This window comes from Cupressus sempervirens, chromosome 3 (assembly GCF_028749045.1).
Source record: "Cupressus sempervirens isolate cs-2001-9-10 chromosome 3, ASM2874904v1, whole genome shotgun sequence".
Taxonomy (NCBI): Eukaryota; Viridiplantae; Streptophyta; class Pinopsida; order Cupressales; family Cupressaceae; genus Cupressus; species Cupressus sempervirens.
This window is the reverse complement of record NC_143120.1, coordinates 887,895,376-887,913,757: the sequence shown is the minus strand read 5'-3', so window position 1 is coordinate 887,913,757 and position 18,382 is coordinate 887,895,376. Positions and strand designations below refer to the sequence as shown.

Below are 18,382 nucleotides of genomic sequence, written 5' to 3'. Positions count from 1 at the left end.
TGACAAGTATATCTCATCTGACTCATCATTGCTTGATGAAAACTTGATAAAGATGCAAACACACCGCCACACAAGAACCTACAAGAAATATCGAACATCAAGTTGTCGATTCAACTTCCCACTCCCTCCAGTGAGGAGAACAACAATCCTAGAGCCCGTTACAATAGTTGACAATGCAATTAAAGACAAAGCAAAGATCTTCTTCAAAGAACTAGAGAATAAGCACTTTGCAAAGGAAACTACATTTGACAACTTCCTAGATGAATTCAATTTTAATGAACATGATTACATTGCAATGTTGCAATCTGCACTAACAAAGAAAGCGCTATTGTTAAAAAGGCAACCAATTGACATTTGGACAAATGCATTTGCAAAAGATGTTCCAGCATTATGGTATGCAAACACAGACACATAATTTATATTGGACGCATATGCCGCTGCCTCTTACTGTTGCTCATACATGACAATGCAAGACAAAACAATGTCCACAACATTTTCTTGACAGGGAAAAGAATCTACATATGCTTATGATGACAAAGTCCAATTTATACGGAAACTAGGAAATGCACTGCTCAACTACCAACAAATGTCAAGTCGACAAGTTGTCCATATCACCCTACCATTGCCCCTGTGCAAATCATCAAGGAAAACTATCTTCATTAACACTACACTATTCGAGAGTAGAGTTTTCATGTTAAACAGCCCAAAGTTACTAGCAAAAGAAGACAACTCAAAAAACATAATGTGTATCTGTAATAGACAAATACAAAAAGCGACCAAAAGCATTAGAAAACCTATCCTTGGCAGAGTATTCTGCATTCTACTATTTCAAAGGAACAAAGCTCCAAAAAAGACAGACCACAGATCATACGCTACGTGAGGTACAATCCACATGTTGATCAAGAGAACTCTTGTAGAGAAAAGATGATGTTGTACCTACCTTTCAGGATAAATGAAGGAGCACTTCTAGCTGGTCACAGCTCATGGAGTGAAGCATTCAATGCACATAAAATAGAATTAGACAACATAGAGAAAATGTTCACTGCACAAGTTGACTACAGGTAGGGAAACATAGACAGAGTTGCTACAGAAGTAGAAACTCATAACCAGCCACAAACAATCTTTGACCATGAACCCACCGAGGTTGAACAACAAGCTCATTACAAAAACTATGACATTGTAAATGATATCATGCAAGCAAAGAGGCAAAAATGCATAGACATTACTCCAAAGCCACCTTACTCAAAAGTAGCACATCCATTTCTGCTTAATAGCAATGAATACTTCAACTTGCGACAACAATTGAACAAAGAACAAGAAGTGATAGTAAAAGATATGGTTATGAGCAAGAGACTTGCACCACATACACCTCTACTTATTCTTGACATGTGGAGCTAGTACGGGAAAGACATTTGCAGCAAAAGTTCTCTACCAAGCCATGATTCGTCTATATGACAAACAACTAAATAATGACCCACTTAAACCCAAAGGTATCATAGTCGCCTCAACAAGAAAAGTTGCATTTAACATAGGAGGTAGTACTGCACACTTGGTTTTCCATCTACCTTGCAATTCTTCTAAATTGTCACCCCTTGACTCAAACACACTCGATAGCTTAAGTAAAAAGTTCGAACAGGTACAAATCCTACTCATTGATGAAATCTCCCTACTGGGTTCCACAATGTTATATAACATTGACCAACAACTGCGCCAAATAAAGTCCACACCAACAAAAACACTCGGAAATGTGGACATCATATTCTGTGGTGACTTCTACCAAGCGCAACCTATTTGTGACAATTGGATATTTGAATCACAACCAATAAATAATGATCACATTGCATACACATTTTGGACTGAATCAATCAAATACTTTGCGCTTCAAGCAATTGTAAGACAAACAAATCAACACTTTATCTCAATACTTAACTAAGCTAGAATCTCTGCACAAACAGATGAAGACAATTCGTACATGAATACAATGTGCCACAAGAACCCTCCCAATGATCCAAGCTTGCCACATTTGTTTCAAAGAAACTCATCTGTTCACCAACACAACCAAACAATGTTGAACTTTTTACATACCATACTATATGTCCTACAAGCAATTGACAAAAAAGACATGCTACTTGAATTCAACAAATACCAAAATGAAAAGACATCACTTCCTGCCACAATCTTTGCCAAACTAGATACAAAAGATGGTCTTGTAAATGGTGTTGATGGCATCTTCCAGACATACACAACTGCCAAACAAGACATTGTTTGGATACAATATAACGGTCCTACAATAGGCAAATTCCATCGACAACAAATGCAAACCCTATACAATGACTCTATTCCCCTCAACTGAACACCAATATTAAGAATTGCCAAAAGAGTCAAAACAATTACAAGAGTAGTAACACGGTCAGAGTTTCTTATATAGCTAGCATGTGCAAGAACCATACACTGAGCACAAGGACTCATGATGGATGTAGTTGCCTACGACCCAAGTAGAGTGTACCAACATGGACTTGCATATACAGCGCTCTCATGTGTTTGCCAAATTGAATCACTGTACCTAATACAAAAAATACATCACACCAACTTCAAAGTCTCAGAAAAAGTAAGAACTGAAATGCACTGCCTTCAAACAACAGCCCAATGGACATTACAATACACCCTTCTGACTATGCTACCAGGTCAACACACTATATGCTCCTTGAATACATGCAGCTTACTGTCACATCAATAAGATATAGGTCATGACCATGCATTATCTGCCGCCACTGTACTCTGCCTTCAAGAAACAAGGACTGGAAACATTGACAACATCAAATTCCTAATCAAGAACTTTAACTGCCACCCTTTCTTTCATGTCCATGGTCTGCGTCATCGGTAAACATTTGTAAATCAGCCAACGGGTAAATTAGCATGAATTAATTGTTATGTAGCCAACATGTAGCTGATGGGCCCCTTCGAGAACCTTTGGGAAGGCCCTTCAGGAGGTATATGTACACCATCCGAGATGGATTGTAATCATCATTGGAAGCATTATGTAATCTCTTCAGCATATATGTGAATAATAAAAGAAGTATTGTTGTTCTTGTCTATTGTCTGTGTGCATTAATTCATTTACCACATGTAGTAAACAGTCTGCTTACATGTTGGGCAAAAGATATCGCACTGAATAAATTAGAAACCTTTGCAACAAACCACCTGGAATCAATGGCAATCGACATCATGCATTTCCAAACCACCTTGCGGATCACAAATCTCTATATGAGACTGAATGCACCTATTTTGTACAACTATTCAAGCTTGTTGAAAACATTAGCGGTTCACTACCACAAAATTCAAAACTCGTTATTACAGGAGACTTCAACATTGACATGCTCAACTCAACAAAACGGAAAACAATGCTCACTCACTTTATGCAACAACACAACCTCCACTTCCTTGTCAATATGCCAACAACACACACGTCAACCATGCTTGACCACTTTTGGATAGGCAACGTTGACAATGCAAGCCCTGTATTCATTCCACTCGATACTTATTGGATAGACCATTTTGCAATAGCACTATGCATTTAGCTATAAAAAACAAATATGCAATATGCCATTGAATCTTACAATCTTCCAAAACTTGATTTTTGACTACTCTACACATCTCTCGCGCAAACTGTCCCCTAGCCACAAATTCATTTACACGACAATCCCTCAAATGAATATGCCTTCACAAACTCCAACTAACAATATTGCCTTCAACTTATTCCTCTCCCCAAATAATGTTACCGCTTTATTTTACCCACTTCCATTTTCAGAAATGGCTGCTACAAATGCCAATATAGAAGACAAAGTGCATGCCGAGGACAGCACCTCAATAAACAATGAACATGCTCCAAAAAGGTATTGTACACTTGACAACTCAATTGCTATTATCACTACTTACAATACAACACATTTATGAAATTTTCTCTAAACTAAGTCACTTGCATTCATTGCAGACCAAAGATCAAAACACCTCAGCCATCCACCATAATGGCGATTTTAAAAACACAGTCAGCAGATGCTTTTGAAGGTGAAGTTCTAGTGACATATGGACCAGCATGCAAGAACAACTCGACCACTGATCAAAAAAATTCAATTGCACACGTTGACCTCATGGATAGCCAAGGGAAGATGACCATAACAGCAAATATAACAAATACACTAATAGAAAAACTACTACCATTGCTCCAACCTGGCACAAGTGTTCGCTTGGAAAAAATCAGAATTAGGAAGAAAGGCCAATTTGAGAGGGGCGATGCTAAATGCTACTTGCAGCTGACATCGGAAACAAAAATCCAAACAATTACAACAGTTTGCAAACAACAAAGGCTAACTCTTGATACAAGAATATCACAGCTGCTCAACTCACAAAACACATATCCAATCAGAAGCTTGGGTGTTCTTGTAGCATCCCACAGTCAACAGGCATCTGAATTTCGACTACAGATTAGAGATGGACTAACTCTGCTCAAACACAAACACAAATTGTTTTAACCTTACAACAAACAATCTTAAAATGCATAGTACTTCTAACATGCATATTCTTGCTTCCTACAGCTCATAGTTGTAAAGGCACATACTGGTCCCTACAACACTCTCCAGAAAATCTTTGCAACCTCCACACTCCCTGACCCATTGCTACTATTGCTGAAGAATGTCATCCACCAAGGTCCAAAGGGATCAATAATAATTCAATCAGCCTTATCTACTTTCATTGACATTTTGCACGACAAGTCAACAGCAAAATCACTACATGCATTGTACTCAACGAATCTGCAGGTAACAAAATCATAGACTTCTCTAACTAGTACTACAATCAATACTATTAAAAATCTTCTCAAACTAACTTACATTTGTATTATGTTTCCAACAAAAGGTGATAGGAATACTAAGGGCAAAAAATGTACACCTCTCACCATATCAAGCCATATGCAACATCTGCCAACAAACTATTTCTCCAACACATGCTACGAACAAAAATAGCAGTCACTGCACCAAATGTGGACAGACCACAATGTTCACTTACAAACCTTACTTCCAATGCATACTTGAAACAGAAGACAAGCTACTTGAATGCAATATCTATGGAACACTTCTACAGCAATACTTTCCAGAGCTTGCAGCAATACCATTTGAAGATTATACACACGACATGTCATGCACAATCTATCTCATGCGACAGTTTGAGCTCCAAGGAACCTTCATCATCAACATGAACAATGCATTGTGTCTGTCATATACGAGCCCACCACTGTAAGCTACGACAACTTGCATTTTTCCAATTGTAATTTGACTAAGTCTCATTATCAAAACCTACTACTAATACCAAACTACCTGTTGCATTGACACTACAGAGCACATAAAAAAAACCATATTCTATGCCACAGTTTTGTACCACTCGACATTACTTCCAAAGGTAGAATCTTTTTTGTCTTTTACTTCTCTTTCTATACTTCTTTTCATCCATTCCACTTAACAGAAATCATTAATTCGAAATTTCTCTGATTTTGCAGGCTTCACATACTACAGATTACAATAATTTTGCACTCGCAGCAACACAATCAGGAAACAAGACAATAACCTTTCACTCAAAATATCGAAACTGCTGTTTATTTTTGACATCTCAGAATTCACAAACACCTCTTTCTATGCCACAGTTTTGTACCACTTGACATTACTTCCAAAGGTACAATTTTTTTTCCTCTTTTCTTTCTCTTTCTATACTTCTTTTCATCCATTGCACTTAACACAAATCACTAATTTCAAATTTCTCTGATTTTGCAAGCTTCACATACTACAGATTAAGATAATTTTGCACTGGCAGCAATATCATCAGCAAAGAAGACAATAATCTTTCACTGAAGATATCCAAATTGCTGTTTATTTTTGACATTTCAGAATTTACAGACTCAAAAAATATGTCGGCAGAGAAAACATGGAACTTCTATGTATTTATGTTAGACTTTATTTGCAGTCTGAACCTAGTATTCAAAACATTAACATATTCAAAACCTGTAACAAGATAAGGTATTTTCATGATTGTTCTTCGTCTCTCTCAATTAAGATCTAGCTCTTTTACTTTGATACAAAAAATCTGTGTTTTTAATTTACTCATATATTTTGGTTAAGAAAACACGGAGTTGGTCTCCTCCCAGGTCTTTCATATTGCTAATATGTGAGCCCATTACCCTTTAAATTGTAGGCTTGTAGTGTAACATGATCTGAATGTTCTTATTTGCATATGATGAAGTTAAACAGGGCCCTCTACAATGGCCCATACGGCCCATACATAGTAGGCAACATTTAGAAATTTAAAATTCTTTAAAATCTGAAAACTTTATTATTGTTACCAAATTTCAAACTGCAAATATCGTCTATATAATATTCCATCTATTGATTGAATAGAAAATCAAAAAAATCTGCACACTTCAATGTGGTATTTACTAGCTCATTGGAGAGGAATACATATATTCATTGTTTCAAAACTAGATGTTGGTCATTAACAATACCATGTCCATTTCATGACAACTGTATCATTAAGGAACTACAATTTTTAGAAAGAAAATAATAAACTCGTCTAATCAAATACTCCTATGTGGCACACTGAGCAAAAATTTTATTGGTCATGGATTAAATAATTGTTCATGTCAATTGTACAACTGTAATGCTAAAAAGAACTTAAAATATAAGCACATGATTTAATGCTTCTTACGATCCCGAATCTGATAAATAATTTAAAAAATAAAAATAAAAATGTATCTGTTAATGTAGATTTCTTTTTATAAAAATAAAGAAAACTTATTTATGGTAAGAGCATAGATTATGGTATATTTATTCAGTTGCAGATAAAATAATGCTCAACAAACTGGGATCTACATTAACCACATTATGCATGTGCTTCAGCACATACATACTCAAAAACTTCGACATCAATCTCCGACAAGCAAAAGGCAGGGACTCTTGCTCCTTTGGAGCTCGTCTTTTATTAAGTTTTTCAATTAGGTAGATAGCATGTCTTAGCTTTTATATATATATATATATATATGGTGCTTCTTGTCTTTATTGCGTTATTTTATATTGTGGGCGATTAGTATCTTTAGTATTTTTTAGGATTCCTTTGTATATCTATTTGTAGATATTAATTTTTATTGTGTTTTTGTTTTTACTCATTTTATTGGCAACTAGGTCCTTTTAATTTCTTTGTTTTCCTTTTTAGTATATATATATATATATAAAATTTCCACGTTCACTTCCTTTCAGTTACTGGTTGTCCTTTCTACATTTATACACGTATGTATTTATTTATACACACACACACACACACATATATATATATTTATATATACATACATATGGTTTGTATTATTGGTATCTATTTATATATGTTGCATTATACATTGCTTTGTATCAATTTTTTAAATCCCTTTGCTTCTCTCTCTCCTTCTGTGTCTTCTTAAGTTTCCTCCATCTCTGCAACCTGCGTACTTCTCATCTCCTTACTGCTCTCCTGCCCTGATGATGGTTCACAGAGTGTAACCCAAAACGTTGGCTCAACAAGATTCACACAATTAAAATTCAGAAGCACAAAATTATTACTATGATGGATTGCGAAAATGCATTTAGAATTAGTTACGTATCTTTTATTTATATTTAATTGTTTACTTAGAGAGGGGAAAAATAACTTGTTACACCAAGAGGCATGGTAGGGGAAGGGTAATTGAAGTATGGTATTTTGAACCGAACTGAACAGACAATCTGCAATTTCAGTGGCTGCTTTGCAATTATTATGTATTCCTTTTAGTATTTTAATAAAATTACTCATTACCGATCAAAAAAAAAATTTAAGTCATTAGGATAGACTTTCGAAATCTTCTTTTTTTCTTTTAGTTAAGTTCTTATCTGCTGCTTTTTTTAGTTGTTGATCGCATCCCTTACGATTAATTTGTTTTCCACTATTATAATTCAGTAAAATCCAAGGACGCGCACTCCCCAAACCATAAAGCCCCCGATGCCCAACTTCCCCCACCTCTGCCATTCCGCAACCTAACGATCATCAAGATGCATCCAAAACACAAGGATGCCTAGAATGTTCTATTTACTGATAATTTGAATTTTGGATTTTGAATGTTACTATTGGGTATTTGATATGTTATTATGTTGAATGTTCAATTGTTTTGGTTCATGTTGCAATCTTTCTATGAGCAAGTATTTCAATTCGGCAGGTTATATTCAAGTATCATTTCATAACTAGCATTTCAAGTTCTATATGTATAGCATAGAGGAAACCCACCCCCATTCCCGCCACCATCCTGAAATTGAGACTCTTTGTTCCCCCGTCCTGGAAACTCATGCCGACATCCCCCAGTGCTGATAATAGTATAATACACTGCTATTATTTAAGGAGACTTCCTCTCCTTTACTAATATTGAATGTCTTGGTAATCATTCTCCATCATTTCTTTCTATAACATTTATTCCTAATTTTCTATCTTGTTAATCATTTTCTGTGTCATCAATTTCCATAATATTTCCTCCTATTGGCTCTTTCATTGTTTCAATTGTTTTTAGAATAAAGTAGTGTTTTGGGGGCTTGTGTTTTCACTTAGTAAACTATGTCAGTTAGCACATTTTGCGTATGCATCTCAGGACAAGTTAACAGCCACTTTACAGAACATGATATTTTGATTCCTCTGGAGCTTGTGAATCAGAGGTCTGGATGATGCAACAAAACTAATTGCACAACACATGAAATAAACAGAATACACACAAAAACACAAATGTATAGTTGTGCGTGTATAGCTGTTGGTACATGCAGAGCAGCTGTTGAATCAAAAAACATCTCCACATAGGAAAGAAAAGCATAGTCCTTCCAAAGAATTCAATGTGTTGTATTATGAACAAATGTGTTCAATGAAAATGAAACTTGCAATGCTCCTAAACTCAATGCATATAAACTTAATAGATAATTCAAAATTTTAACAAAATAACAGCTACAAGTGTAACTTCTTAATCAAGTATTTCAGACTAGATCACAAACCTTGGAATACTTCCACTTCGACGACTATCATATTCAGTTGCCTGTCGAAGAGCCCTTGCAAATGCTTTGAAAGTTGCCTCAATTATATGGTGGGAGTTCTTTCCTGCAAGCTGATTGAATCAAATGAATCAGAATAATTTTTTATTTTACTTTATATCTGTCCAGATCCTTGAGAAAATTCAACGAGTCCATTATCTATATATCAAACAAGCTACAAGAGAAACCAAAACAGAAGAAGAAAGCATGGTCATGAAGATACAATATGAATGCTTGTTCTATTTCTCTAATTGATACTAGAAACTTTATTCTGAACATTAGCACCCAACAACAACAAATCCCAAGGTGCCAAAGAATTATTTTGAAATATGGAAATTTCTTCATTCATGGCTGTGAGAGGCTACCCCAGAACTAACACAAAAAATTTGTCCCTTTTCTGGACTAACTAATAAGCAATTTTATCTGAAAATCTGTTCACTCTTTCTGTGGCAGTGTTCTCAGTCTTCCAAATGATTGATTTCTTTAATGTGTAACAGATAATATGGGAACAAGAAAATGAGAAAAACAATGATTACAGACAGTAATGTTATACAGTTGCAATGCGATTTCTAAGAAGTAATGTGTCTCCGTTCCCCACTAGGGTTGGCAAGACTAGGCAATAATTTCCAGACTCATACTGAACATATAGTGACATGGACTAAATCCATAATGATTGCATTATATTCAGGATTGAAATTACAAAGAAAGAGCATTAACAACAGTCTAGCCTCTTAAGTTGTAACTTGTAGGAGAAAACAATGCATTACAATATGCTCCAACGACAATACTGCTCAGGTCATCACGTACGCATGCCCAGCATAGTATGATGTTGAAGATGAATGCTCTAAACTTCCGGCAAAATGAACCAAACTCCTCCAGTAACCTGTTGTTTGTGGAAACAAATTCGAACAGAAACTTTTTCTAATATTATATAACTTCTCACTAGTGTTCAAAATCAACTCTGCCTAATGTTCATGGATGCTAAACATATATCTCTGCCCATGATGGTCGTTTCTTAATTGTCTTTGTATTTCCTTTGCTGTCTCTGCCAAGAACTCGCACCGACTTTTCAGAAGTGATTTCTATTACAAGTTCCAAGGTGTCCTGTTTTTTCCCTCCTCCCGGCACACAAACTTAGCAAAAATTATTTGTAGAGACAAAACCGTTGGTAAAAATAAAGTTCAATTACTCAGAATAACATTTCAAAACTGGAACATCTCAGTTCCTGTGTCATTCTCAAAAAGAGAATGAATCTCATACCTCGTACACAGTTCAGTTCTAGATTAGACAGATTTTACTAAGAAAACTCCCCTTTTAGCAACTGTAAGTCAAAACAACCCAGTCAGTTCTAAAAACAGCATGAATCCATTATGGTGTGACTCAAGCTAATTCTCTTTAGACACATAACAGTTCACATGGCTCAATCGATGGTTCCAATGACACAAAATCACCACTGACTCTATATGTTTCATCAACTTGTTTTGCAACACAAATTCATTCCATGGCATCAAAGGTTGGTTCCAGATTTCAAACTCCAATTTCCTGTTGTATTAAATTACCCTAAAGTTGTTTTTCAAACTCGAAGAGAATGCTCTCCTAAAAAATGAATGTTCTTCAGAAGCTAAGGAATTCTCTACACTCTGCAAAAAGCCTGTCTGAAGAGTTCTCAAAATTTTCCCACTTCAGTTTGAGCAATTCCTTTTCTTTTACCTTTACAGTGTAACTGCCCAATCATTTCTTTATTTTTTTTATTATTTGAAAATTCCCTCACATAGGACAAAGAAATAATATTTCACCTTTAATGGCTTTTCTAATTCTATCAATATTAGTGAAATATTAATTAATCTAATTAAATACTAATGAGGGCCTCAGCATTTAATTAGAGTTCATATTCTAATTTCATGAACTTGGAGGAAACACTACAATCCTCTCTCCTCAAAATTGCCTGTCTTCAAGCAATTTCAGTTCCAGATTTAAGAATATCTAGTCATTTTTGCAAGTTGAGTCTTCTACCGATAAGTCCTTCAGCTTCAGTAGGTATTCTTTGATCACGCGCTTCCTAAGATTATGTTGCCCAGTATCAATGATGACTTCCAGAATTAAAATCAACTTCCCCTCTTCATCGTATGGCTGCAACACAGTTGAGGGAGTAACAATTTGGGAAGTGCCATAAAATCTCAGCTTGAGCTTTTCTAAACCACTCCTAAGTGAGGACTGTTTGTAGGGATGCAGTCTCAAATAAACCAAATTGCCAACCTCAAAATGTCTTTCAATCCTAGGGTGGTATACATATTGCTTCTGATGTTTGGGCTTGTTGGAGAATTTCATTCGATTTCATTATGTCTTGACTTTGCGGCAACAAATCCTAAGCTTTAGGTACCCTACTATCCCCAAACAATAAATCCATGAAACTTAAGAGGTTCACACCCATAGAGAGCCATAAATGGAGACTTTTGATCAACACATGGTACGTGGACTCATACTAATTCTCTGTCAAATGTAACCATTTCACCCATGCAATCTGCTGCCCTCAAATGTAGTTCCTCAAATAGCTTGTTAACTATTTTTGTTTGACCATAAGTTTATGGATGGTAAGCGGTGCTAGGAGTTATCTCTGTTACACTCAACCTAAACAATTCCTACCAAATCAAGCTTAAAAACTTACTATCCCTACAACCAATGTAATTGGAAACTTCCTTGAAGAATAAATCTGCCTCTTCTGTTGCTGTAAACACTTGTGAAATATCAAAGAAATGGGCAAATTTAGTTAACCTGTCAACTACAGCATAAATGCTATGCTTCCCTTGAATACTGGGAAGCCCAGTAATAAAATCCATCAAAATACTTTCTCATTTTTTTTGGGACTTTGCAGGGGCTGCAATAGACTAAAAGTGTATTTGTTCTCATGTTTATATTGTTAACATGCTGGAGACTCCTGAACAAACTTCTAAACTTCATTTTTAAGCCGTTTCCAACTAAACCTCTCCTTGACTTGATTGTAAGTTTTGAAAAAAAACTAGGATGTCCAGTAATAGGAGTGTCACAAAAAGATTTTATGACTACCAATTTAAACTTGGAAGCAGGTACTAAAATTATTTTACTTTTATAGAAGATGAACTCATTCTGAACTGTGTACCTGTTATCATGCATAGCACCCTCCAAAATGCTTGAAGCAGATGAATCTTTTGAAAATTTAGCTGTTATTGTTTCCTTCCAATCTGCTGTGATTTCAACTAGAGAACATGCATGCTCTGATATTATGCTTCTGGTCAAGAGTTCCTGGATTGTGGAAATTTGCTATCTTTAACGTAAATGTGATTTTATAGAGACTGCATCAGCCACTACATTCTTTTTCCCTTCAACATAAACTATGTCAAAATCGTAAGTTTGCAACTTGTTTACCCACTTATGTTTTCTTTCACTCAAACCTTGCTGATTCATAAAATATTTGAGACTGCTATGATCAGTTTTAATTGTGACCTACCTCCCACAGGATAAAGTCTAAATTTGATTAATTTGTGCATATATGCAATATTTTTTTGTCATTAATTTAATAACTTTTTTCCACCCCTCTCAATTTCCTGCTTTCATAAGCAATAGGATGTTAGTTTTGCATGAAAACAATGCCAACTTCTTCACTAGATGCAACACACTCAAGCTCAAAAGGCTTAGAAAAATTAGGAATCAAGGTCACCAGAAGACGGGGAGACTTTGAGGTCTCGGGTACTGGTACTGGTACTGGTACAAGAATTTTTCAAAAATAGGAGACCGGGGACTGGAAGACTGCAATTTTTTTTAATAGTTTAAAGAGTCTAATACTAACTACAAAATAGTAATACTGTAAAACTAAAAAACTAAAGTAGATAATAATAGTAATGTCACATTAATAAAGAGTCACATATTTCAAAACTCATATTATCACATTATTGTATCTCATAGTCATACTTGTTCTCCGAATTTTGCATATGATCATCATGATATCAGATTGATAATTGCTGAGATTACCATTACATATACAAATTTTAAACTCAAAAAAGGTATAGTTTGATGCTAAATTCCCAATATGCAAACAAAAATGAACAAACTTAGTACAGTAAACAAAAACCAAAAATCTATCTAGTACTAGTATCTTGATGGTACTATCATCTACTCCACAAGGTTGTGATCATCCATCTCAAGGTCTTCAGCTATAATGCTCTCCAAAAAATTGTAATAACCCCAACCGGTTATAACTTCAACAAACACCAAATTCTTTTATAATTCAGTTGTTTTACATTTCACACTTTGCAAGCAAGCTTTGATACCAATGTAAAAAACCCAACCTGACTATAACCTCAACAACCCCAAATTCTGGATCAATTCAGCAGTTCCGTATTTTGACAAACACTTTGCAAGCCACTTCAAATTGTGAGACATTTCTTGTAATTGTATTCAGAATACCCATATATGAAACTCTAAACATTTTGAAGACAAAAGGTCATAACTCATATTGCAACCAACTATAGCAAGCTTCAATGCTGAAGTCTAACTTTATTGAATTCAAAAGTTTTGTAATATATATCTCTTATTATGATTAGATTGTTTCAATCAAATACTGAATACACCCAATTCAAATAGCCAAATCAAACGCTTTATTTCTTTTGAGTGCTTACGCAAAGAAATCTACAGAGAATTAATTAGAACCTGATATGTAATGGACCAATACTCCAGCTGGCTGCTAAATGTGCATAGAATTCCTTCACCAGGAATTACAATGCTGCCACCTTATGCATTTATAATGAACCAACGTTGAAAAAACAGATCTGAATTGTATTTGGCTGTCCACCAAAAACGCCCAGCTTTCTACCAACACAACACACTCAGGATCAGACACGAGCCTTAGGAGTTTGGCCACTGGTCACTAACACAAATCACAGGGCTGGGAATCATCAAACGCTGGCCTCAAAGATACATCTGCCGGCCCCTATGCTGAAAGCTGCTCATTAAAAATGAATCGCAAGTCCTGCAGCAAGATGTCCAATCTCCAAATAAAAGTCTCAGCAAATGGATTAGTTGCAGGTATCTAATCTATAGTCTCCAGTTAGGAAATCGGATTCCAAACTAAATTCAATTCCCTCCACTTTCGATACCACAGGAAATTGAAATTAATTTCACAATGATTTCCCCTCAACAATCAGCTAGTGACAACCAATTTCGAATCTCCTTGACACAGTAAGAAACAATAGGAGAATCTGCAATCTACTATACTTTAGCGGTAAAAAAACACTTCTCAGCAACAATGATGAACAGTAAAGAAGTTAGGCAATTGTAGGTATACCTCAGCAGCTAAATTGCAAGTGCAACTCTCAGAATTTCCAACCCTTATACAACAGAAAGGGCATACAATTAAGAACCCAGCAAAAAGTCACAAAGGCACAACAAGCAAATATATTTTCAAGCGTGTTTTTTCCCGATGAAAAGACCTCTCATTTATAAGCTTTTCGTTGGCAAAAGTTTCCATAAAATTCCACTTCAGAAAATGTGGAAGTTTCCCAAAAGAGCTCAACACTAGAAACTTTCCAACTTGCTTTTCAGAAATATCTCTTTAAGTCATTATTATAATAATGCAACTCAATGAATAAATAAATAAGAGCTCATGTAATTATTAACCTGCTCAACTATAGGTGACAACCAACTGCCAAGCCATCCACTGCATTGCTAAAAATAGTAATTGCCCATAATAGACTTACTAAAAATAGTAAGTAATCAACTGAGACCCTCAAAACACCTTGTCAGCTCACAAGGGTTGCTATAATGAGCTAACTCAATCAACTACACAAACTACCCAAAAACGGGGACATTAAAAAAATTATCTCTCCAACTCAGGTTCCTCTGATGGTAGTACAACTGGGGGCAATTCATTAAAGCCATTTTGGTGTAACTACTTCTTTCACCATGGTTGTAACATCTCCATCATGTGCGATTTGATAAGGAGACTTCGGGGAGACTTCACTTTTTGGATTAGGAGACTGGGAGACTTCACGAGACTTTGCCATGAAATCTTCAACCTTTTTTTAGGTCTCTAGAGATGCAAAAAGTCTCCAAGCCGCATCTTCGTCTCTGAGACGTGTCTTTTGGGGGGGAGATGGGTCTCCTCGTAACCATGTCAAGAATTGCTAACACATAGTGTGCTCATTAATTGCTTAAACTGATCAAAACCATGGTTACCTGGAGACCCGTCTCCCCCCTAAAAGACACATCTCAGAGACTTTTTGCGTCTCTAGAGACCTCAAAAAAGGTTGGAGACTTCATGACAAAGTCTCCTAAAGTCTCCTAGTCTCCTAATCCAACAAGTGAAGTCTCCTTGAAGTCTACTGATAAAAAAAAAACTGCAAAATATGATATTAAATTATTTTATGTATTTAGCCCTCATTTTAATGTTTTTTAATGCAAAAATTAAAACCAATGACAATTCAAATGATTTTGAGAGCATGATAGCTAAAGACCTTGAGATGGATGATCACAACCTTGTGGAGTACATGATAGTACCATCAACATACTAGTACTAGATAGATTTCTGGTTTATTTACTATACTAAGTTTGTTCATTTTTGTTTGCATATCAGCAAATTAGTATCAAACTATACTTTTTTCAATTTAAAATTTGAATATGTAATGATAATCTCAGTGATTATCAATTTGATATGATGATGATCATATGCAATATTCAGAAAACAAGTATCACTATGAGATATAGTAATGTGATTATGTGAGTTTAGAAATGTTTGACTCTATATTAATGTGACATTACTATTATTATTTACTTTAGTCTTTTGGTTTTACAGTATTGCTATTTTGTATTTAGTATTAGACTCTTAAAACTATTAAAAAAATATTTGCCGTCTCCAAGTACCCTCGTCTCCTTTTTTTTTAAATGGCCATACCGGAGACCTCCAAGTCTCCCCGTCTCTCGTTGACCTTGATCAAAACATGTTTGCACTTTTTTAAACCATACAAAAGCTCCATTTTTGGTTAAATCAGTCAATGGGGCAGCAAACTATGAAAATCCTTTTATAAATCTCCTATAGAATCCACACAACCCAAAGAAACCCTTAAGCTGTAATAAATTTGTAGGTGGAGGCCAATCAATGATTACTTTGATTTTTTCAGGATCAACACAAACACCATTAGAGCTGGTTATATGACCAAGATATAGAAGTTTTGTTAATCCAAGTTTACTTTTGATTCTTTTGCAAATAGAGATTCCCCCTCAAGAATAATAGGTACTTCTTCCAAAGGCTTCAAATGCTCATCCCATGTCCTACTATAATTCAAAATGTCATCAATAAATATAAGCACAAACTTACAAAGCTACTTGTTGAAAACTGTGTTCCTACAAGAAAAAAAATGACCTTGAACATTAGTCAACCCAAATGGCATCACTAAAAACTCATAATGTCCAAAATAGCACATAAAAGTTGTTATGGTAAATTGATGTTTTTGTAGTTGTATTAAATAGAGAAGAAAACTCCTTATATAGATTTACAAAGACGATGTTTCTAAAAGAAACAATCGTGAACTAAAGATGAAAATAGAAACTACCTAATAAACTAAAGACTAATTAAGATGGCTATTAAAAAAAGATTATAATATTCTAATAACCTCCCTTAATGGTCATCCTCTAATTGTTGTCTTCTGGTCACAAATTCTGCAAAACATTTTGCTACTAGGACCTCCTTGGATCTGCAAAGTGTTAATGACCAAGAAGCCAAAATCCATCCAGAAAAGAACAAAGAAGAGTGCCCCCTTCTCAGAAAATTTTGCCAAAAAAGACAAGAGCCTGCCACTAAGACCTATCTGCCACTAACCCTCCCAAAATCAGCAAAACATCTAACTAGAAACCATCACAAAACATCCAACTTGATGTTGGATAACAGAGTTGCTCTTCTGTGGAGACAAAGACAAACACTAAGAACAAACTAGCACAATTTTGAGGAAAAATCGACAAACCCTCCAAACTTTACAAATGAGTGTGATGCCCCAAAAACAACCATAATTTTTACAGAGAAATGTTGGAAAAACCAAACATGATTTTCAAGGTGAAAAATCAATAAAAACCAGAGAATAGAATCTGAGACATTGATCAAAAAATACAAAGTTTTGTTTATGAGGAAAAAAAGTAAAACCCGACATATAATTTCTTAGGAAAAAATTATAAACGTACTAGATAATTTTTGAGGAAAAAAGAACAAACCCTTAAAGGAATCCCACGCAACATTATGAACTATAGAACCAAAAAACAATTATAAACCTACCAGATAATTTTTGAGAAAAAGATTACAAACCCTCAAAGGAATCCCACGCAACTTTGCGAACTACAAAACCAAATTTTTTTAGAGAGAAATATGAAAACCCATCAGATAAATTTTTCAAGGGAATAATTGATGAAAACCTATAAGAGAAACCTTCATGTGGAAAAACATAAGACCTTGTGAGGTAAAACAACACATGCAAGGACATGCAACCTTCGAAAATCAGAGATATTTGACCAAACCAAGAAATCATGCAATCAAAACATTGTCTAGGCTCGCAATTTTCAACAAAAATCTTTGATGACGAACTACAATATTTTCAAAAAATACCTATGACAAATTTTGTTTCAAACAATCAACAAACAAATAACTGGAGAAAATTCTAAATCAAAAGAGGCTCAAATTTTTCCAAAAAAATTGCCAACTTTTATGAAATCCCATCAACCAACTTTGATATTATGTTATGGTAAATCGACATAATAGTTGTATTAAATAGAGGGGATGAAAACTCCTTGTATAGATCTACAACGACAATGTTTCTAAGACAAACAATCGTGAACTAAAAAGGGAAATAGAGACTACTTAATAAACTAAAGACTGACTCGGCAATTGCGAAACTAAAGACAGAAATAGAAACTACCTAATAGACTAAAGACTAACTAAGATGACCATTAAAAAAACATTATAATACTCTGATAAAAGCATTCTTCTCAACATTTTCTCTCGAACTCTAATCTGATGATAGTGTGATCTTGGATTAGGCTTTGAAAAATAACAGGCACCATGAGGTTCTGACGCAGTGCAAGGCAGGAGAATCCCCAAAGGAGATGTCCTAGCCCCCAACAAATAAACCGCACAGCAGAAACACAATAACAATGCAAGATCTAGTATGAATCCACAACTCTTTATTCACAAAATAATTGTTTACATGCAATGTGTCGGGTTGTAAGGCCTTCTCCGTTACTACCAAATACAATAGCAATTA

At 35.1% G+C, this 18,382-nt stretch overlaps 1 protein-coding gene across 4 annotated transcripts in view; it reads right to left on the bottom strand.

Annotated features, from left to right (window-relative positions):
* The window catches only part of LOC149569647 (uncharacterized), a 173,751-nt gene that overhangs the window by 12,179 nt on the left and 143,190 nt on the right, over nucleotides 1-18,382 (bottom strand). For all 4 annotated transcript variants that reach the window (XM_089822369.1, XM_089822371.1, XM_089822370.1 and 1 more), the window contains one exon: nucleotides 9,072-9,181. In XM_089822369.1, the coding sequence (XP_089678495.1) occupies nucleotides 9,072-9,181 (110 nt within the window). The remainder of the gene's footprint in view (nucleotides 1-9,071; nucleotides 9,182-18,382) is intronic.